Source organism: Mytilus trossulus, chromosome 2 (genome assembly GCF_036588685.1).
Source record: "Mytilus trossulus isolate FHL-02 chromosome 2, PNRI_Mtr1.1.1.hap1, whole genome shotgun sequence".
NCBI classification, from domain to species: Eukaryota; Metazoa; Mollusca; class Bivalvia; order Mytilida; family Mytilidae; genus Mytilus; species Mytilus trossulus.
The window spans coordinates 74,010,432-74,034,567 of record NC_086374.1 but is presented as its reverse complement, the minus strand read 5'-3'; the positions used below and the strand labels follow the sequence as shown (position 1 = coordinate 74,034,567).

Here is a 24,136-nt window from a genome sequence, read left to right as displayed (position 1 = left end):
AAACCCGCTGCAATTGTTTGCATCTGTCCTAAGTCAGGAATCTGATTTCAGAAGTTGTCGATTGTTGATGTAGTTCATAAGTGTTTCTCGTTTGTCGTTTTTCATATAGATTCTACTGTTGGTTTTCCCGTTTGAATAGTTTTACACTAGTATCTTTTTGGGGCCCTTTATATCAATGTGAGCTAAGGCTCCGTGTTGAAGACCGTACCTTGGCCTATAATGGCATTTGCACTCACACTACGTCTTCCTATATCGTTTTACGGTCGGTAAAAATTTAAAAAATGCACATTTTCACCCCTTATAATCCCGACCCGGACGTTGAAGCGTTCGAAAAAAGAACCAAAAATACCGAACTCCATGGTAAATAAAGTAAAACTGAAGCAAAAATTAGAATACATTTTTGGATGAAAACAGTTTCGAATGACTTTCTAGAATTTATGGAAGTATATATCAAAGTATTCACGAACAATCTAGTTTATCTAATCAATTATGCAATAACGAAGTTGTTGCAAAACCTGCATATATAAGACACGCAAGGTTGTAAACATAAAGATAAGGGACTGGCAACCAAAATATTGAAATGGACATTGGTGTTCTACTTTGCATAACTTTAGGTATGTTTACATTATATGTCTACAAAATAAAAGTATTAAATCTCAAAGGTTATTGTGAAATATTAAAAAAAAACATGCATTCACATGGGTAATGATCATGTAAAATGATTACTTGAATTAACTACGACATAAAAATATTGAGTCACATAGGCAATTATAAAAAAAAATATTGATTAATAACAAAGTAATAAGTATTTTTAGAATTGTGTGTTAAATGAATTTGTTCGTTTAAAAAATTCTATACATCAAATAGATATTGCGCACTTTTTGGAGTTTGCCAAAAGAGGTAATGTGACTTATAAAATTGAACTTGAATATGAGCTCTATTCAAAAACGATTCTCATGACCCTTTTCCATCCAAGATTGTAAGGTTGTCGAATATCAAATTAAAGTCCATTAAACGTATATGTCTTATGTTTTGTTCCCAAATAATGTGTTGGATGAGGTCATTGAGCCCTTTTAAAATACTTAGCCTTAAAAGCCTAGGGACTAGTGTGCCTGTTTTTAAATGTCAAATTCTTATCTCTCCACAACAAAAGTTGGATAGGGTTATTAAATGCAAAACAAGTGTTGTTAAGTCTACAATAAAAAATACCATACGATCTATAAATCAAATGTAGATTGATATATACAAAAAGACAATATGGTATGATTGCAATTGAGACAATTCTACACGATAGACTAAATGACACAGAAATGTACATCTATATTTTTATCCATCTGCTGAGTTAAGCCTTTCAATTGATTTGTATAGTTCGTTCTTATGTTGTACTGTTACACCATTGTCCCAGGTTAGGGGAATGCCGCTAACATGTTTAACCCCACCACATTATGTATGTATGTTCCTGTCCAAAGTAAGGAGCCTGTAATTCAGTGGTTGTGATTTGTTCATGTGTTACTTAATTGTTTTTCGTTCTTTTTTGTACATGAATTAAACCGTTATGTTTCTCGTTTGATATTGTTTTACATTGTCATTTCGGGGCCTTTTATTGTTGACTATGCGGTAAGGGCTTTGCTCATTGTTGAAGGCCTTACTGTGACCTATAGTTGTTAATGTATGTGTCATTTTGGTCTCTTGCGGAGAGTTGTCACATTGGCAATCATACCACATCCTCTTGTTTTATATCTATAGGTTACCGTACGGTCTCCAACAATGAGCAATGTGCATGCCGCATATTAAAGGCCCCGAAATGACAAATGTAAAACAATTCAAACGAGAAAACTAACAGCCTAATTTATGTACAAAATAATGAACAAAAACAAATATGTAACACTGCAACAAACGACAACGACTGAATCAAATCCTCCTTACTTGGGACAGGCACATACAGAATGAGGTTGGGTTAAACTTATTTGAGGGAGCCAGCCCTCTCTTAGGTAGCACTCCACAGTTAGAAAATAAAATTAAAAATGAGCCACAAAATGTTTTATCATCTCCTATTCCTGGATTTCTAATAAATTAACCTAACTGCTTGTGTTGTACATGTGCATATGTATGTAATCAGTATCTTCCATAGATTTAATTTTCAAAAGTTAAAAGGGTGAAAATTAATTCCTTTTATGTGTATCCATGGCAACATTCTGCATTTATCTCCCATAAAAAATTGCAAAAAGGGAGTGATACCTTTTTAGAAACTGTTTTCCTAAATCTTCCTAATGATCAAATAAAAAACGGGTGTCTTTCGTCTCATTTTTTTGTAAAATTCAATCACAAAGTTCGTGCGATGAAAAGTTGGAAAAAAACATTACAATAATGCCGGACCAATGTACGGTAGGGACATGCAAATACGGACTGTCATACAGAAAACAGCCTATATAACATACATTACATAACCTTGATGTTCATATAAACCCAATACAAAGGCTATTTTAATACTCAGCTATCCAAAAATGAATTTTATTGCACACTAGCTCTCATATTTAAAAAATCCACAGGGGCCAAAATGCGAAACTACACACCTAACACACCTAACTGTGGAGTGCTACCTTAACCTAGGACAGTGGTGACATAGTTCAACATCATCAAAGTGCTTGAAAGCACCGAACAGTAAAGATTGCTTTAATCTATTTATCGGTGGGACGTAAAATTAAATATTGCATTGGTTGTTGTTGATTTAACAGTTATTCTAGACAAAGGAAGATAACTCCAATTTTTATAGATGAGGTTAGCAATGACATAATTTATATTCTTAGAACAAATATTAGATTCCTGCACCTTGCAAAAGTTATGTGATTTTCTTGACAAGTGAAACATAATTTTGTGCCTTGAACATATGAGCATATATTACATCGACAAATTACCTGGAAATGTTCATGGATAGTACGTATAGAATGTTATGATCAATGCACTATAGTTTGTGTATCATAAAAGGTATTGTTACAGGCCTAGTTTGTCCGCCGGACTGGGAACACCATGACAACAGCTGTTATTACTTTAGTAACGATACCCTTCCATGGGATGGCGCACAGGTAAATCTATGAAAGTTTAATCAGTAGTATACGGAAACCACAAACTTGTAGGGATTTTATATGCAAGGTTTCAACACAGAAAACATTGTTAAAGATACGCAAAAACAGTTGGAATATTTAGCAAAGGTACTAGGCTCATCATCTAATACTACAGACGCGCGTTCCGTCTACATACGACTTATGAGTGACGCTCAGATCAAAATAGTTATAAAGCCAAACAAGTACAAGGTTGAAGAGCATTGAGGACCCAAAACTCCCAAAAGTTGTGCCAAATACGGCTAAGGTACTACAGTTTGTCATATATTTAATACTGCAACACTCTTGGCTGCATCAGGTTGATTCCTCTTATAAAATGGAGATTGGAAATGAGGAATATGTCATGGAGACAACAACCCGACAAAAGAACAGAAAAAAGCCGAAGGCCATAAATGGGTCTTCATCACAGCGGGTAAATCCCGCAACCGGAGGCGGACTTCAGCTGGCCCTTTACCAAACTGTATACCAGTTCAATATAGTATGTTTACAACTATGGTGTTATACCAGCATAACTGTCTACATAACTATATACATGCTACTTTTGTGTATGCTTTTTAAAGAGGATAAAATATAAACTACCATATAAAAAAAAATACAAAGTTAAATACAAACCAAACCACTATATATATTTATGCATTTCTAATTATGTATCTATGTATCTGCATAACATCACTTAATTTACCTGATTGTACACAGTGTTGAATAATCTTAATAAATCATGCGTGGTGTTTTCTATACGTTTAATCGTCGTGATGGCTAATGCATATACAATATAACGTCACACAGTAAGCGTTATGGTAACAACGTTACCATAGCGTAATGTTTGTACTTCGCGTATTTTCCGACACACGGCTTAATGAGCGTTCATTTCAGGTATTCAATATGTAACTTTTCGTAATTAGAATGTTACTAAGTATGGAATACTTGTTTGCCGTTTCTAATCAAGTCAAGTTTCTGATGTTATACCGGTATAATGGTTATCAACAGAGTTAGGGCAAACTTTTATTGCTTTCCTTTGCAGGTCAAAATCCAGAAGTTAATAAGACATTCATGAATTTTAACATTAGTTTTCTTTACGGTGTTTTGAGTCTTGGCTCACACCTAACAGCAAGCTATTAAGGTTCCATAATGGCTAGCTAGTAAAAAACAATTCAATCAGGAAAATCAACGGTCTAGGCTATTAAAAAAAAGAAACAAGAAACACTCATAAACCACATCAACAAACAATAACGACTGAACAACACGGATGACTTAGAACATGTGCAAACAAATGCAGCGGGTTTATACTTTTAACCTTCAGTACAATTTAATGTGATAAGAACGGCCATTGTATTTGCAATAAATTTGGGTTTTGAATCATCTTATCAAATTCAAAATCTGGCACTGGTTCCCAAAAAGAAGACTAGAAGCTTTCATACTGCATGCAAACGTCAGAAAATTATTGACATACCTTTTGAAGATAGCCCTGGTATGAAAATATTAAGGATAAATTGACCTTGCCTCATTTCGTTTAGTGTGAACATTTAAAGAAAATATATTTCATTGTGTTTAGGACTATTGTCAAGAATTTGGAGGTTACTTGGCTGAATTAACAACCACAGATGAAAACAATTACATAGAACACATGTCGAAACACTACTATCATCCAAACAGTACCGCACAAGGGGATTATATTTATGGTAAACATTATTTTATACATGTGCACGTTTGGTGGAGAAAATCGAAAATAAAGAAAATAGTGTGCAATAAACTACGTTGTTCAATATTTTGCTACCAAACAAGGAATACAAATTTAAGAACTGTACTTGTATAAGTTCTACATTCTATGCATGGTGTAAAAGCTGTTTTTTTCAAAATCTTTACAATAGAGGAATCCTTGATGTATTCCGGTCATTGCGTACAATGTAAATGCTACATTAGTTCTATTTCCACCTAGTCCCCATGTTGATTATCAATTTTCAGATACAGATAACTGTTAAATACATTTGTCTTCCAATAAGGATACTGGACCGGAGGGGTAAAAAACCGGACAGATGGCTATTGGTATTGGAACGGTAGTGGACAAAAGATCACGTTATTTAACTGGGCTAAACCTGAACCAAATGACCTTGCCGGAAAAGAAAACTGCATTCATATAAATTCAAATGAAGGGTTCAAATGGAATGATTATGTGTGCGCACAGAATGAGTATTTCATTTGCGAGAAAAGGTAAGATAAGAGTTTGATTATTTGAAGCTTGATTTAAAACCCAACGAAATAATCGTTTTGAGAAAATTAACCAACGTCTATGAACTTCAGATGTAACAATCGGCGTTTCCTAAAAATCTTATATCATCACTACAATTATAACTATTATTGCTTTATTACACTTAACCTTTGACACTTAAATTTACATATAATTATTCCCTCAAACTTATTTCACATAACATTTATTCTTAATATTTTATACGAGTAATACATATGTTGATTGCAATAAGTGTAGACAGGGTTGTATACCATTAATCTGTGTGAAATAAAGCTAGAAAAAGTTGTTATAGATGCCACTTTGATAAATTAATGCGCTTGACGAAAAAAACAAAAAAAACTTAAAAACTCAACAGTGCCGCTCAAATCACAAAAGTTCGAAGGTTAAACCAAATATGACCATGAAGATCATTCATCGCCAAAATTATCAAAAACAAATGGGCCTTATAATGCTTATGAAATCTATACATGGATTAGTACCAATTCAACATTTTATAAAAAACGAAATACAGAAAAACATTCTTTACAAAAAAATATCACTTTAAAACGTTAATTATATTGATGACATTGCTTTTTATTTTGAGCCTTGTCGACAAGAGGATGGGATTTACTCTGATTTTTATTCCATTAAATGCACGGTGTATATGCTTTGACAATAAAAAATGTTAAAAAAAATCACTACACGGTGTATCAAATTTAAAAGTTCGCGACACTGTATACAATAAGAAGATAGGGAATGTCCTATACAAATTCTCAAAAAACCCTAAGCGTTCATGAACAAATTCTTATTTTACATATATGCATGAACTACAACACGTCAATTTTTTTTTCAGACAAGCACGTTACTGCCCAGAAGTAATAGGATAAATGGATAATATTGCAAAAACTGTAGTCACGTATTTTTTTAGTATTGAGATTAAAGATGTATTTACGATAAAGAATTTTCTGTCAATACATCTTGAAATACGCATTAAGGGCCATTCAGCAAACTGTAATGAAATGTAATGCAATGTTTTGGTTCAAACGCACAGTTCCTGACTGCAATTTGCCCAGTACTTAGTATTCCACTAATTGAAACAGTTATAATTACAGATTTTTCAATATTTTATCAAACATTGATATCCTTGTACGCCCTCCTCATTCAAGAATCATTCAACCCACAAAACTGATTCGCTACACAACCTATTTTGAGATTTTGCGTTTTAATAAGGAATCGAGTTACAAGTGTTAACGCATAATGAACACACAAGATGAGATTCTGAAATAATACTTATGAACGTAAAGTAATTTTACAAGTTGAAGATATAAAAGAGGGACGAAAGATACCAGAGGGACAGTCAAACTCATAAATCGAAAACAAACTGACAACGCCATGTCTATAAACGAAAAAGACAAACAGACAAACAATATAACACATGACTCAACATAGAAAACTAAAGAATAAGCAACACGAACCCTACCAAACACTATAGGGTGATGTGAGGTGCTCCGGAAGGGTAAGCAGATCCTGCTCCACATTTGGCACCCGTCGTGTTGCTTATGTGATAACAAAACCGGGAAATAGTATAATTCGGTAGGTCACATTCATGAAAGGGAAAGGGATTGTAGTTACGACGTAAGGAAAATATCCGATATCATTTGTGAAACAGTTATTCCATAACGGTCAACCAACTCGTGATGGCGTCCGTAAAATTTACGAACGGATGATTTCAACTTCACCATTTGGAACTCTTGGTTTAAGAGCTGTCTTGTGAGCAGCAACCCTCTATCAAGAAAATCATGGTAGAAAATGTATAAAAGTCAAACAAAGTTTTAGGGTTTCGATACATTTCATGTGTTACGTTATATCTTCACTTGATTACTAGATACTTAGCCAGTCGAAGGTGGTTTGGCTAGTGAAGAGCCGGTTACAGCGCGTTATGGTGGTCGGGGTTCAAGTCCCACAGGAAATGTTGTAATTTTCTAACGATAATCATGTTCACATTTTACAATTGTCGCCAAACTGACATACGCACGGTCTTTAGAAAGGATTTTTAGCCAGAATATGTGTTTCGAGAGTGAAAATAGAATGTTGACTCTTGCGAAGGAGGACCAGTGACAGGACTTCTTTTCCTGCGTAGTAGATACTTCGTAGACGAAACGCACGTCTGGCGATAATATAAAATTTCAATCCTGGTATCTATGATATTAATTTAACTAGCAATAAGTTGGTTGAGATAATGAAAGAAATGCTGACTTGTAGTAGAGAATCAAGGTTAGATTCCGTGGGAGACAGTGTGATTTTCTAATAAGAATCATAACCATATAAAGATTCATTAAACAATAAGAAAATCAGATTACCTTTGATATGTTATCACCGTACAGAAATGATAAATAAAAATACAAAAGACATGCTAATAACATATATATATACAAAGCAGAAGAAGGTGTGTTTTTATCTTTTATTTGATAGCTACATGGGCATCAATATCACTGGACCAGAAAATAACATTAGAAAATAATTATGACGTAACCAACTAAGAGGAATTTAACCGAAAATGGTAATTGTATACAACTAATATGTTATTGGTTTCACTTTCACTTTCAATTCACTTTCTAAAAACAAAATATGCGATTTTCTGAAGATTTTTTTATTTTTTTTTTTAGTACTAAAGCTTTGCAAGGAGCATATTGCAATTATCGAATCGTATAATCATTTTCACAAGAAAAGTGGAAGCTGCGAAAAAAGGATTAAAAGTGCATAATACATAATCTAAGATCATGCTAGAACAATTCAACCGTGTATTATCAACCAATGAATATGAAATAATAACAAATAATATTCCTTAATTTGTTTTGATATTTCCTCTGCAAACTGGACACACAGCTTGACTCTGAAAATAAAAAAAACATATTCTTAAAAAGTAGTTAAATTAATGCCGGAAATTGTAATTCGAAACAATGTAGGGAATTGTAAGTAAAGTAAATGCAGAGTAAACAAATTATAATTTTAGTAAAATACAATAGGAAATTATAAGTTAAGTTTCAACAGAGAAGGGTATGTTAATTCAAGGCATGAAATTGTAAGTTTAGTTAACACATGTGATAATAATTGAAGTTTACACAGCGAATATCTGAACCCTACTTAGTCAATATACATTATTGCATTTACAATTATAAGGTTTGACTTAACATGTTATTCTGCTTTCTTTAAAATTATGATCATTATGATATAGCCGTAGTCATCGACTATTTCTTTTTAAATTACGAGAAGTTCTCAAACTACTTGCTATGTACCTCTTTAAAAACATTATCAGGATAAAGAATTGGAAAGAAGAACAAATGCTCGCCAAAAATTTACATATTAGAAAAGTAAAGATTGAGCAACATAATCTTGAAGGGTGGGCAGTTCCTATTTTATGAAGAGCACAAATCGTGTTGCTCATGACATGTTAAACTCCAAAGAAAATTCATTGATGAGGGACGAGAAAAAGTGCAACAAAAATACCTTAAGCCAGGTTAAATTTAAAAAGGGGAAGTCCATAAAAGCTGAAAATATGATATGAACACAAATGTCAACAGCAAACAACCAAGTCAATAAAACATGTGTACTAGTATCACTAGCGGTAACTGATTGAACATTTTGTTGATCTTGTAAACGGGAACTGATTCTATGAGAACGAAAATTCCGTCATCAAATAGTAGCTTGGTTCTGCTGGGTAAAAAAACAGTCTGCTGGGTAAAAAAACAATGTAAATAAGAACTCATTATAAATATTTGGCTAGACTGTTGCTACATAACAATGAAAATATATCATCTTTTGTCATATATTTTTGCAAGCAAACATGACGCATTTAGAGTTTATCTCCTTAAATGAAAAAATGAACGTCTTAACTTTTTGTTTTAGTTTTTTCAGCCATTTTTTTCAGAATTACAGTTTAAAACATTTTTAAGACATATCAAAGTTTACTCACCTTTAACCATTTATCTATGCATGTTTTATGATAAGAATGAAAACACGGCAACGTTTTTATACTTTCTCCATCTTTGTATTCATTTAGGCATATACTACATGAATTTTTATCACTTTTAAAAGTTTTATTTAGTCCTGGTGTTGATTTGAATTTGTGACAAGGTATTCGTCCTATTTGTTCTCCCGTCATTCCTTTACTACGCACATCACCATTTCTTTCTTGTAACTCCCATAAGGCCTGTAAATATCAATTGAAACTAATATCATTCAAAACTCCATAGATAAAGTTTCTTCACCCCGTCTGTGTTGGGCTTTGACATAAACTGGACAGATAAACTTAATTCAGAGCTGGTATTGCAGATGCTGTATAATGCTAGAATTTCTACTGATTTATCAATAAGTCAAATCACAAAAATACTGAACTCCGAGGAAAATTCAAAACGAAAAGTCACTAATCAAATGGCAAAATATAACGCTCAAACAACTTAAATGAATGGATAACAACTGTCATATTCCTGACTGGTACATGCAAATCTTATGTAGTTTTTCAACTCGAAACCTTTTTTGTTGGCGTCTTTATTAGATTTTTATTTTGTGGTTCAAAGGTTATATTCAGCATGTTCAGTTGTGTTGTATATTTGTGATGTAAGTGTTATTAAAAATTCTATTTAAAACTACAATTCCGTTGCAAGTTTGAATATTTACCTCATAATCATCAACATCTATATCATCACCCCTGATAGGAATTCTGTGATCACGGTTCTGAATGTGATTCCTGTAATTACCACCATGGGGCACTAACCTAGGTCTTAATCCTCCAAATAGATCATGTGGCTATAATAACAACAAATGTTCATTTGAAATCAACAATCGTTGCAACTTATGGTTTAGTTATCCTATCTAGTTAGGCTATTCATTTAAACAGTGTATGGTTATTTATTGTTAAAATGTTCATCTGATGAAGTGAAATTTGTGCCGTTGTGGTTATAAGTATTGTCATAATAATATTGAGTTATAAGCAGACTATTCATTTGAACACTGTATGGTTATTTATTGTTAAAATGTTCATCTGATGAAGTGAAATTTGTGCCCTTGATGTTATAAGTATTGTCATAATAATATTGAGTTACAAGCAGACTCACAATTTTATCTAGTTCGTGTTTGAAAAAGCCTAGTTTTATATAGAAGACATCTCACAACTTTTTTTAACACTTTTATGTTTCAATCATTATTTATATAAAAATCATTTTATAATAAATGAGCTCCATTTCCTTGAAATATATATACATACATTCCTCTGAATTGGGGGTTGCATTATGTCGTGTCGCTGTTCTTGGTTGAAATCCGACATATCATCTCTATTTGCTCTCAGCCGAAACATGCTTGGCAAAGGCGGTAGATCCGGTCTATGACCGTTTTCATCTGTCCGAGTATTCCTCTGGAATCGATTTTGATCCGGACCTCTTCTATTTTGTTGCAGTCTATGTCTTGGTTGGGGAAGTATTGAGGGATCTATATCTGGTCTCTGGTCGTTTTCCTCTGCCCTAATATTCCTCTGGAATGGGTTTTGGTCCAGTCCTCTTCTATTGTGTTGCAGTCTTTGTCTTGGTTGAGTAAGTATGGAGGGCTCTCCATCTATTTCTATAATGGAATCAAACTTGATTTTTAGGGGTGAAATTCATCATCCAAAATGCTTAAACGATTCATACTTATGATAATATGACCAACACATCATATATCATGTATGGCTTTAACTCGTGACGTCTAGAAGTTGTACATTCATCTCCATCCACCTTACTAAAGACTAATATATACCCTTCTACAACGAAATTTGTTTTACATGCATACGTATAAAAATTGCGGTTTTTATCCAACGCAATCATAGGTTTGAACGTAGTTTTCAATTTAGACTTGTTTATATTTTTTCGTTTGGGCTTGTATCATATTTTTCCTCCGGTTTATATGATCCGTTCATCCTATATTGACTCTTAAAATTCAAGAGTCTGTCTAATATTGAGGGTAAATTATATGGCTTTCCAAATACTGTTTCGATCCCTAACCTTCACTGAAGAGACATTTATTGTCGAAATCCGGATCTTGTGTACAAATAATATTATCACCTCATGTTTGTGGCATAACATCTTGGCCACACGTTTATTGTTTTCTGTTTAGTATTAAATATATTTTTAGATCCATTTTGTTACAGCTTGTGATCAATTTTATTTTGCAATCGCCAATGGCAGTTAGCAGGGTTAAAGAATATCAGTTGTTCGACCTATTAGTCAAATCATTTTGTTTAACAATACTTTTTCTCTTTTTTGGTCTTTTGGAAAATGTTGTTTGTGCTGTATTTAGACCCTTCTACAACGAAATTTGTTTTACATGCACACGTATAAAAATTGCGGCTTTTATCAAACGCAATCAGAGGTTTGAACATAGTTTTCAATTAAGACTTGTATATATATATAGCTGATCTGTAACAATAACATCTTCATGCCTTATATATCATGTACTGTAGTACGCCGCTAGATAAAAACTGACGTGGAAAGGTAACACATGTCCACTGAAAGCTCTTTTTGAGAGCCTAGGTGGTCGTGTGGTCTAGCGGGACGGTTGCAGTGCAGGCGATTTGGTGTCACGATATCACAGTAGCATGGGTTCGAATCCCGGCGAGGGAAGAACCAAAAATTTGCGAAAGCAAATTTACAGATCTAACATTGTTGGGTTGATGTTTAGACGAGTTGTATATATATATATATATGCAAATTTTTGGTTCTTCCCTATATATATAGGGAAGAACCAAAAATTTGCGTATATACTTATGTATATTGTAGAGCGTGCGAGGGCTGAAAAGCCAGTCAAGGTCGTTAAACACTTCCATATATATTGTAGACCCAGGTGGTTGTGTGGTCTAGCGGGACGGCTGCAGTGCAGGCGATTTGGTGTCACGATATCACAGTAGCATGGGTTCGAATCCCGGCGAGGGAAGAACCAAAAATTTGCGAAAGCAAATTTACAGATCTAACATTGTTGGGTTGATGTTTAGACGAGTTGTATATACATAATGTACACAGCCATGTATCACCATCATTGAGGGCGATCCGATGGATAAATCTGTTGTAGAGTTGTCACTGACTCAGACGTACTTATATATATATATACAACTCGTCTAAACATCAACCCAACAATGTTATTTTTACATGGAATAACATCTCCATGCCTTATATATCATGTACTGTAGTACGACGCTAGATTAAAACTGACGTGGAAAGGTAACACCCGGCCACTAAAAGCTTCCTTTTTACGAAGCCCAGGTAGTCGTATGGTCTAGCGGGACGGCTACAGTGCAGACGATTTGGTGTCATGATATCTCAGTAGCATGGGTTCGAATCCCGGCGAGGGAAGAACAAAAAATTTGCGAAAGCAAATTTACAGATCTAACATTGTTGGGTTGATGTTTAGACGAGTTGTATATATACATAATGTACACAGCCATGTATCACCATCACTGCTGGTGATCCGATGGATAAATCTGTTGTAGAGTTGTCACTGGCTCAGACGTACTTATATATATGGCCTTCCAAATACCGTTTCGATCCCTAACATCACTGAAGAGACATTTATTGTCGAAATCCGGATATGGTGTACTAAAGAAATATTGACACCGAATGTTTGTGGCACAACATCCTGTCCACAAGTTAACAATTTTTTTTTTCTGTGACGTATTAAATTTATATCAAGATCCATTTTGTTACATCTTGTGATCAATTTTATTTGGCAATCGCCAATGGCAGTCAGCAGGGTTAAAGAATATCAGTTGTTCGACTTGTTAGTCAAATGCGTTTTGTTTTAATATACTTTTTCACTCTTTTGGTCTTTTGGAAAATGTTGTTTGTGCTGTTTTTAGACCCTTCTACAACGAAATTTGTTTGACATGCACACGTATAAAAATTGCGGTTTTTATCCAACGCAGTCATAGGTTTGAACGTAGTTTTCAATTTAGACTCGTATATATAAGTATAGATATATGTACGTCTGGGCCAGTGACAACTCTACAACAGATTTATCCGTCGGATAAACAACTCGTCTAAACATCAACCCAACAATGTTAGATCTGTAAATTTGCTTTCGCAATTTTGTGTTCTTCCCTCGCCGGGATTCGAACCCATGCTACTGAGATATCGTGACATCAAATCGCCAGTACTGTAGCCGTCACGCTAGACCACACAACCACCTGGGCTTCATAAAAATGAAGCTTTCGGTGGCCGAGTGTTACCTTTCCACGTCAGTTTTAATCTAACGTCGTACTACAGTACATGATATATAAGGCATGGAGATGTTATTTTTACAGATCAGCTAAATTATGTTTATATATACAACTCGTCTAAACATCAACCCAACAATGTTAGATCTGTAATTTTGCTTTCGCAAATTTTTTGTTCTTCCCTCGCCGGGATTCGAACCCATGCCACTGAGATATCGTAAAACCAAATCGCCTGCACTTTAGTCGTCCCGCTAGACCACACGACCACCTGGGCTTCATAAAAATGAAGCTTTTGGTGGCTGGGTGTTACCTTTCCACGTCAGTTTTAATCTAGCGTCGTACTACAGTACATGATATATAAGGCATGGAGGTGTTATTTTTACAGATCAGCTAAATTATCTATTATAATAGTAAAGGATCCTACAAATTAATGTAAGATACAGTCACAGAAAATAATTATATTCATAAGTACATCTGAGCCAGTGACAACTCTACAACAGATTTATCCATCGGATCACCAGCAGTGATGGTGATACATGGCTGTGTACATTATGTATATACAACTCGTCTAAACATCAACCCAATCTAACATTGTTGGGTTGATGTTTAGACGAGTTGTATATAAATAATGTACACATCGATGTATCACCATCACTGCTGGTGATCCGATGGATAAATCTGTTGAAGAGTTGTCACTGGCTCAGACGTACTTATATATATATACAACTCGTCTAAACATCAACCCAACAATGTTAGATCAGTAAATTTGCTTTCGCAATTTTGTTCTTCCCTCGCCGGGATTCGAACCCATGCTACTGAGATATCGTGACATCAAATCACCAGCACTGTAGCCGTCCCGCTATACCACACAACCACCTGGGCTTCATAAAAATGAAGCTTACGGTGGCCGATTGTTACCTTTCCACGCCAGTTTTAATATATATATATATTTAAACAGTAACAACTAGTAACATATAAAATAAAAAATAAGTATAAACATAGAGAAAGAGTAAAAAATATAGAGAAAGAGTAAGAACAAATTGACATACTGAATACTATGACGCCATTTACGTTTAAATGAAGGTAAAAAATTGGAGGAAATATTTTAAAATTTCAAATAAGCAGCAATATTATACTAACAAAGGCAAGTGGAAATTAGGCTTACTCTTTAAGAGATCTTGAAAATAACGGTCCTACTATAAAAGTTGGAATACCGGTAACTAATATCATAAAGCATTTTCACTCTTTTTCCTTTTCATCCAAGTCCCACTCTTTACTCTTAACATACCACTTGTTTTACACACCATATACCACATAACACATTTTGTTACCCACTAAATCCCACATCCCTAAAGCGAACCATCCCTTCATAGGTTCATATATTGTTTTCGAATGTTCCCCAAAACAAATATTTCTTGGCATCAGAATCGGATGATTGTTTTGTTTTGTTAGTAACTACGTTAATGTAGTCTCATATCAATTTACACTTTCGAGGCGTCTTGGTTTTTAACGGGACCAGTAACGTTGTCCAATCTTTATTTTGGTGCATTCAGTGTTTTGTTGGGTTTTTTTTCTGTGTTGATAATTGCTTTATTTACTCCTTTGCTATCTAATTCGAACTGCATCTATGCTTTCAATAATTTTGTTTTAACTTCGATGAGTGGGCGGGAATATTTGTAGATATAATTACTTAATCATATTGTGCCTTTCTGCGACATGCTTGTCTACTTTGGACACCTTTAGTTTTGGTTGTTGACAAATCTTTTAAACAACATTTACAAAGTGATGTAATATCTTTTTCTGCATCATATAATACCTGTATCGTCTGAACTGCTGCCTATTAATGTACCAGGACCGAACACATGAAGCCCTGGAGTGGATGGAAGCGTTCCCATCATAGATGGCCCACGAACTGATCTACCAAAATTCATCTGTTGAAAAAAAAATACTATTCAATTATAACCATTTACATCTAATTTGAAATATGAGATGGAACCAAACCAAAACAGAATCACATATTGGCCCTGAAGATTTATACGGATTCAGAAGCTGTTCGGATTCCATTGATTAATTTATTACTGAAAATTTAGTTTAGTCTGTTTGACAGGTTTCTTGTTTTGATAGGGGTCGGTTCTAACATATTTCAATTAAAGATAAGGCTTGGTTTATACATGTTTCCTGTTAGATAGAGTTAACTCGAAATTTTTATTAGACCAACACTCTGCTGTCGAAAACAATGTTAACGACATACTGCAAATCACACACTTGTTGTTAAATCTCTGATCATATGCATCTAGTATCAAAATTAGTGTAATTTCATATCTGAAAGACAGTATACATAAGTCAAATTCCTATCAAAGGTTGGTTTCGATGTTCTCACTTATCACGATTTTATATATAAGAATAAAGTAATGAATAATAAACATACTGAAGTAATCATTTCATGTTGGCGGACCCAAAAAGTAAACATAATTATTTTGTCTTAAATCATTGTTTACACTTATAAAAATCAAAGATCCCATGCAGAGAAATGGCAATATTCAATAAAAAAATGAAAACGATAAATGGAATTACCAAAAACAGTTCAACAGACCACACCAGTGAATACTTATCAAATGTATCAGGCTTTTAATTTGATACGCCAAACGCGTGTTTCGTCTACATAAGACCTTAAATCGAAATAGTTATTCTGATTCAAACAAAAAATTCTCTGAAACCGATATTATCAAGATGCTTGATTTCTTGATTGACAACATATTTGTTACGTTCGGAGGACGTGTTTTTCAACAGACTGTCGGCATCCCAATGGGAACAAACTGTGCCCCTCTACTTGCTGACTTGTTTCTTTATTATTATGAGGCTGACTTCATGCAGGAACTTCTTAGGAAGAAAGATAAGAAGTTAGCAATATCCTTTAACTCTACTTTCCGCTATATAGATGACGTTCTTTCACTAAACAATTCAAAATTTGGTGACTATGTGGATCGCATCTATCCCATCGAATTGGAGATAAAGGATACTACAGATACAGTTAAGTCGGCTTCATATCTTGACTTACATCTAGAAATTGACAATGAGGGTCGGTTGAAGACAAAACTTTACGACAAAAGAGATGATTTCAGCTTTCCAATTGTGAACTTTCCATTTCTAAGTAGCAACATTCCAGCAGCACCTGCATACGGGGTATATATCTCCCAATTGATACGATATTCCCGTGCTTGCATTTCCTATCATGATTTTCTTGATAGAGGGTTACTGCTCACAAGGAAGCTATTAAACCAAGAGTTCCAAATGGTGAAGTTGAAATCATCCCTTCGTAAATTTTACGGACCCCATCACGAGTTGTTTGACCGTTATGGAATAACCGTTTCACAAATGATATCGGCTATGTTCCTTACGTCGTAACTACAATCCCCTTCCCTTTCATGAATTTGACCTACCGAATTAGACTATTTACCGGATTTGTAATCACATAAGCAACACGACGGGTGCCGCATGTGGAGCAGGATCTGCTTACCCTTCCGGAGCACCTGAGATCACCCCTAGTTTTGGTGGGGTTCGTGTTGTTTATTCTTTAGCTTTCTATGTTGTGTCATGTGTACTATTGTTTTTCTGTTTGTCTTTTTCATTTTTAGCCATGGCGTTGTCAGTTTGTTTTAGATTTACGAGTTTAACTGTCCCTTTGGTATCTTTCGTCCCTCTTTTAGAAAGCCAAACAAGTATAAAGTTGAAGAGCAATGAGGACCCAAAACTCCCAAAAGTTTTGCCAAATACGGCTACGGTGGTCTATGCCTAGGATAAGAAAATTCTCAGTATTTCGAATTATTCATACTTTTGTTCACAGTAAATTATAACCAGATGCTCCGCAGGGCGCAGCTTTATACGACCGCAGAGGTCGAACCCTGAACAGTTGGGGCAAGTAGGGACACAACATTTAAGCTTGATACAGTTCTGAATTTGGATTGTGATTAAATAGTTATGTTTCTGACACAGAATAAATGTGGTCTCAAAACTCAAACTTAAAAACTTTAAAATTTTAAATTGGACATTTACCTATTATGGTCCAATATCCAAAATCGAAATACATGGTTAGATTCAGCATATCACAGAACTCTAAGATGAAATCAAATGATGTTCAATTTTAGACCCTTTAGACCTCAATGTGGACCAATTTGATAACCGGGCCCAAATATTAAAAATCTAAATACATAGTAAGATTCAGCATATTGAAGAACCCCATATATTCAATTTTTGTTGAAATCAAGTTTAATTTTGGACCCCGATTTGGACCAACTTGAAAACTGAGACCATAATCAAAAATCTAAGTAGAAAAAAAGTCATGTTTATATTCAGCATATCAAAGAACCCCAAGAATTCATTTTTTGTTAAAATCAAACTTAGTTTAATTTTGGACCCTTTGGACCTTAATGTACAACAATTTGAAAACAGGACCAAAAATTAAGAATCTAAATACACGGTTAGATTTGGCATATCAAAGAACCCCAATAATTCATTTTTTGATGAAATCAAACAAAAAAAAGTTTAATTTTGGACCCTTTTGGACCCTAATTCCTAAACTGTGGGACCAAAACTCCCAAAATCAATCCCAACCTTCCTTTTGTTGTCATAAACCTTGTGTTAAAATTTCATAGACTTCTATTTACTTATACTAAAGTTATTGTGCAAAACCCAAGAAAAATGCTTATTTGGGACCTTTTTTGGCCCCGAATTCCTAAACTGTTAGGACCAAAACTCCCAAAATCAATCCCAACCTTCCTTTTGTGGTCATAAACCTTGTGTTTAAATTTCAAAGATTTCTATTTACTTATACTAAAGTTATTGTTCAAAAACCAAGAAAAATGCTTATTTGGGACCTTTTTTTGGCACCGAATTCCTAAACTGTTGGGACCAAAACTACTAAAATCAATCCCAACCTTCCTTTTGTGGTCATAAACCTTGTGTTAAAATTTCAAAGATATCTATTTACTTATACTAAAGTTATTGTGCAAAACACAAGCAAACGGCTTATTTTGGACCTTTTTTGGCCCCTAATTCCTAAACTGTTGGTACCAAAACTACTAAAATCAATCCCAACCTTCCTTTTGTTGTCATAAACCTTGTGTTAAAATTTCATAGACTTCTATTTACTTATACTAAAGTTATTGTGCAAAACCCAAGAAAAATGCTTATTTGGGACCTTTTTTGGCCCCGAATTCCTAAACTGTTAGGACCAAAACTCCCAAAATCAATCCCAACCTTCCTTTTGTGGTCATAAACCTTGTGTTTAAATTTCAAAGATTTCTATTTACTTATACTAAAGTTATTGTGCAAAAACCAAGAAAAATGCTTATTTGGGACCTTTTTTGGCACCGAATTCCTAAACTGTTGGGACCAAAACTACTAAAATCAATCCCAACCTTCCTTTTTTGGTCATAAACCTTGTGTTAAAATTTCAAAGATATCTATTCACTTATACTAAAGTTATTGTGCAAAACACAAGCAAACGGCTTATTTTGGACCTTTTTTGGCCCCTAATTCCTAAACTGTTGAGACCAAAACTCCCAAAATCAATCTCACCCTTCCTTTTGTAGTCATAAACCTTATGTAAAATTTTCATAGATTTCTGTTTACTTATACTAAAGTTAATGTGCAAAACCCAAGAAAACTGTTTATTTGGGCCTTTTTTTGGCCCCTAATTACTAAACCGTTGGGACCAAAACTCCCAAAATCAATCCCAACCTTCCTTTTATGGTCATAAATCTTGTGTTAAACTTTCATAGATTTCTATTTACTTATACTTAAGTTATAGTTCGAAAACCAAATGTCTTCGGGCGACGATGACGACGACGACGACGACGCCAACGTCAAACCAATATACGACCAAAAAATTTTCAATTTTTGCGGTCGTATAAAAAATACCATATAATTGATATTCATTTCAACTCCGAAGTACTGACTACTGGGCTCGTGATACCCTCGGGAACGAAGCGTTGACCAGCAGTGGCATCGAACCAGTGGTGTTAATAGATATCAGAGGTATCAGGCTTGTAATTTAATACACCAGACGTGTAAAAGACTTCTCCAATGACCAAGATTTACAAGCAAAACAAACAATTACAGGGACAAAACATGGTAAAGATAGCATGACTTGGAACAGACACAAAATGTGGCAGGGTTAAACAAGTTTCCCCTGTGTCCCTCCTCCGTCCCGTTTTGCTTATTTGAACCGTATGCCATGAAAGAAATACACAGCTACCACTAAACTGGCCACAAGTAATAACAGGTTGCATGAACTAGTGAGAGGCGAGTAAGCATTTTTTTTTAAATTGTCAGACCATTGAAAGAAATACCATTTCAACTGAATTGGTAAATCAACCCTGTAGCTATTTATGTTGAACAATGTGAGAACCATTCCCGACATTCATGTGTATACATTTTAATGTTAAAGTCCTAGTTACGACATTAGAATAGAAATTAGGGTGTGAAATAACAAATGCAATGATAAGTTTTCCGACAAGTATCTGTTCTAATTATAAAATTTCTCATTTATTTTCAAGATCCATAATTGTATATAAGATATCAGAGTGTTAGAGTCTAAATTTGAAATTTCTATTAAAAAAAGACTTAAAAGTGAAAGTAGTAGCAACGGATACAGTTCAATGAAAATGTACTTTTCCTGCGTCAACCTGTGTATATCTCTAGCATACTTTACAACTTCTGTAATTCAATGAAGAAATACGTGGTCAATTTAACTGTTCACCTGATTGCTTGGCCTTTGTCCATGCATGCTTTGTAATGCCTCATTTAGCTGGGGAACTCGTCCATTCCCGTTTTGCCTTTGCCATCCATTCCCATCACCTCCTGCTAATCTTTGGGCAACCTCTGCATCGTGGAGCTCTTGCTCGAGATGTTCTTGTTCTTGTAACTGCAATGCAATAACTGCACTGTGTTCGTCGTCAATATATGAAGGTAACGGTGTCTGGACTTCTCTTTTTTGAAGTCTTAATGCTAAAGCAGCATCAGGATTTCTCCTGATACTTTCGGTTAAAGGTCTCTGAGCAGCTTCAAATGCAGATGCAGCAATTTCATTCTGAAGAATCCGTTTTGCAAAATCATCATTGCCATGAAAGGCCATTAGATCAATGCATCATTCTACAATAAAATATAATGATTCTAGTCTTTATTGAAATAGTAAGTTTATTTTCCTATTTGGTAAACATCTCTTTATATCGCATTTGAAGCGAAATACGTTAAAAAGTATTCTCATTTTGATTGATGTACTGTGTGAATATAATGTTAAACATACCAGAAAGTATTTCTATAGAAATATGTCTTATTCTGTCGATTATTATTGAACCATAGCAATATTCAATGATAATTGAAAGAGATAATATGGAATTACCAAAAATGTTAAACAGTGCAATAGAACACACCAAACATGCACCAACGAAAGACTGCTCCGAGATCATAGACTTGCAAACAAAACAAACAAATACAGAGACAACACAAAACTTTGTACAAAATAAGAATAGAGGGACACGACTACAATATATTGTAACACATGTTGTATTGTGCATTAAATAAGTTACAACTGTTAGTCCCCGAGGGTATCACCATCCCAGTAGCCAGTACTCCGGTACTTGTACTGGCATGAAAATACGGATGTTTTGTATTATTAAATTTACTGTTTACAAAATATTAAAAATTATTATAAATTAAGGAATGTATCTCCCTCTTGCAAAGCTATGATTCCTTTCACGGATTTGGCTATACTTTTTTTGGAACTTTTGGATTATAGCTCTTCATCTTTTATATTTTACATATTTTGGCCACGAGCATCACTGAAGAGACATGTTTGTCGAAATGCGCATCTGGTGCAGAAAAATTGGTACCGTTATTGTTATTACAAATTAAAGAATAACAGTATAGCAAAAAAGTGAAGTTCATGTCCTAATTCAGCTCTAGCTGTTCTTTCGGAATTTCTATGACTTTTTTTTTTAATCACACGAATTACTTCTGACAAACTGTAGAAAAAAAACATATACATAAAAGAAATAAAATAAGATGAAATCAAACTTACGATTAAATTATTAAAATAACTGTCAAATTGATATTCTCTAACCTGACGACAATTTATATCGTATCGCTTGCTGGGATCGCTTGTGTGCTTGGCCTAGCTAGAATGTGTATTCAAAACGAATATCTTTCGTGTAATTACATTTATGTAATTGTTTAATCGAAACTAAAATATGTGAACCAATTGCTGCTGTACACAGAATATTCTAGAAGAATTCTGTCGACTGATTTTAAAATCCAATACTAACAGTAACAACAATGAACAAACAAGTTACTTTCGTTTCTACCTGAATATAGGAATGAGGTCATCGAAAGTTTTATCTCTGATTTTGTAGTGCCTATTTAATGCATGCCTATTTATCATTTATTACAGTTCTCATATCTTCTCATGGTGAAAAAATTATCACGATATATATGAAACCTTCAGATTAACGTCATTTATTAAAATGTATATTCAATATCATATATATTGTACTCGCCGAAAAAATCTACTTTTCTACGTCGAATTAACAGGTTAAATAGTGTTTTTATCACACAATGTGGAAATCCCACTCAGCAGATGATAGACAATCCAAACTTACCTATATTTACATGAATAATATTCAAAGAAAGTCTGAGTAAATAGTGGATGACTACACAGTTCCGGTGTTAATAAGAACCTGTATTTAATTTCCTTGTTGTATGTTTACTAGTATGTATACATATCTATAAATAAAACATTTCAAATGTGTCGGTATATTATCATACTTTATAATCTGTAATTACATTATTCATAAATTTTATATGAATTCAGGAATCCATTTACAAAATTCCAGGAAATGTTTATCGATTTTGAATCAGTTTTTCTTTATATATAATATGAATTTTGTTTGCAAGTCCATAAAGTTTGGGGTAACTGGTGTAAATTAATTATCTGGTATAAATATATGCTACATTTTTGCTAATGGAAATTTGACATTCTGGCTAAATTTTATGTTAATGTTAATTTTCATGTTAAGTATAATACACTTTTTTCTATGCTAATATTCTATTTGTAATAAATGGCATTCTATTTATAACATTTTTTTGTTTTATAAATGTACCAATAATCAGTTTGCCAAATAGTGTTTTCAAAGTCGGTATATATATTTAGATATACCAAGGATTAATTTTGTATAGTACTATACAAATCCTTGGATATATACCTACTCTGTTTGTAAATATCTGAGGGAAATATATATATGTTGATGTGTATATTTTTTATTTTTGCACATTTTTTTTATTCATTAATTATTGCACTTATAAATAAGTGTCTGTTTGCGATGCGCCGACGCCAGAATAGTCATCAATGTGCTAACATGGCTAATGAATCGTCGTACGATGTAGATGTAGAATAAGAATATGTAGTATTCCTTGGAATCAAGGGCCTATGACATATCATAAAAAAAATACATAATGATTTGTTACAGAAAAAAACATCTTATAAAAAATTAAAGTTATATATTAAAATGAAACATCAATAAGTTCAGACAAATGTTATATAATATCCATTCTATAATAATCACATACATTTTATTTCAAGCAGAACCAGCATAGGCGGATCCAGGGGGCGGGGAAAAAATTTGGTTGATTATATAGGGAATCAATGAAGTATGAAAGAAGCGCCCCCCCCCCCCCCCCTTATGAAAAGTTCTGGATCCGCCACTGACCAGAACCATAAATTAATTACAAATAAACTCATCATAGATACCAGGACTAAATTTAGTATATACGCCAGACGCGTTTCGTCTACAAAAGACTCATCAGTGACGCTCGAATCCAAAAAAGTTAAAAAGGCCAAATAAAGTACGATGTTGAAGAGCATTGAGAACCAAAATTCTTAAAAGTGTTGCCAATTACAGCTAAGGTAAATCTATGCCTGAGGTAGAAAAGCCTTAGTATTTCAAAAAATTCAAAAATTTGTAAACTGTAAATTTATAAACATAACCATATCAATGACAATTCATGTCAGCACAAAAAGCCCATTATAGGGAACGACCATTTGATATTCTGGCAGTTTTTTGTTTTTGTTTTAGATCGGTTATTTGTTTTTGTAGACAAACAGGTGTTCTATATGTCAGTTTGGTATGGTCAAGACATTTGGTTAAAATCGGGGTTCGTACTTACTTATTTAGTCCTTGTTATGCCTTTGGCACATAGGGCAAGGACAAGTTGCCGCCACTCCTCTCTGTTTTCTGCTTTTCTCTCAATAGTTCCCCAGGTGTAACCTCTCTCTTTCATGCATCTCTGTTTCTATTGTTCTACGCCATGTTGTTTTTGGTCGTCCTCTCTTCCTTTTTCCCTCTGGTGTCCATCTTATTGCAACTTTGGTCATATCTCTTTGTGGTTTTGGGGGTCGTGTTGCTTATTTTTTGGTTTTCTATATTTTAAATGCGGTGACCCTGCAAATAGGGTGGACTTCCGAAGAAGAAGAAGAAGAAGAAGTTGTGTCATGTGTGCTAT

General features: G+C 34.0%; 2 protein-coding genes across 3 annotated transcripts; one reads left to right on the top strand and one right to left on the bottom strand.

The window, feature by feature from the left end:
* Positions 1–514: 514 nt before the first annotated feature.
* On the top strand, positions 515–6,304 carry LOC134708001 (perlucin-like protein). The gene is made up of 5 exons (XM_063568209.1): positions 515–614; positions 2,998–3,083; positions 4,672–4,798; positions 5,120–5,327; positions 6,197–6,304. Exons 1-5 carry the CDS (start codon positions 581–583, stop codon positions 6,228–6,230), a joined length of 489 nt encoding a protein of 162 aa, XP_063424279.1. The 5' UTR covers positions 515–580; the 3' UTR covers positions 6,231–6,304.
* A 1,508-nt stretch (positions 6,305–7,812) lies between these two features.
* On the bottom strand, positions 7,813–22,350 carry LOC134707998 (uncharacterized). Of its 2 annotated transcripts, none has more exons than XM_063568206.1 (7): positions 22,237–22,350; positions 20,340–20,731; positions 15,396–15,510; positions 10,607–10,956; positions 10,021–10,149; positions 9,317–9,553; positions 7,813–8,236 (listed from the first exon to the last, which is right to left on the bottom strand). In XM_063568206.1, exons 2-7 carry the CDS (start codon positions 20,712–20,714, stop codon positions 8,189–8,191), a joined length of 1,254 nt encoding a protein of 417 aa, XP_063424276.1. In that variant the 5' UTR covers positions 20,715–20,731; positions 22,237–22,350; the 3' UTR covers positions 7,813–8,188. The 2 variants fall into 2 exon arrangements, with proteins under 2 accessions (XP_063424276.1, XP_063424275.1); XM_063568205.1 differs by lacking the exon at positions 22,237–22,350 and adding an exon at positions 21,702–21,792.
* Positions 22,351–24,136: the final 1,786 nt, after the last annotated feature.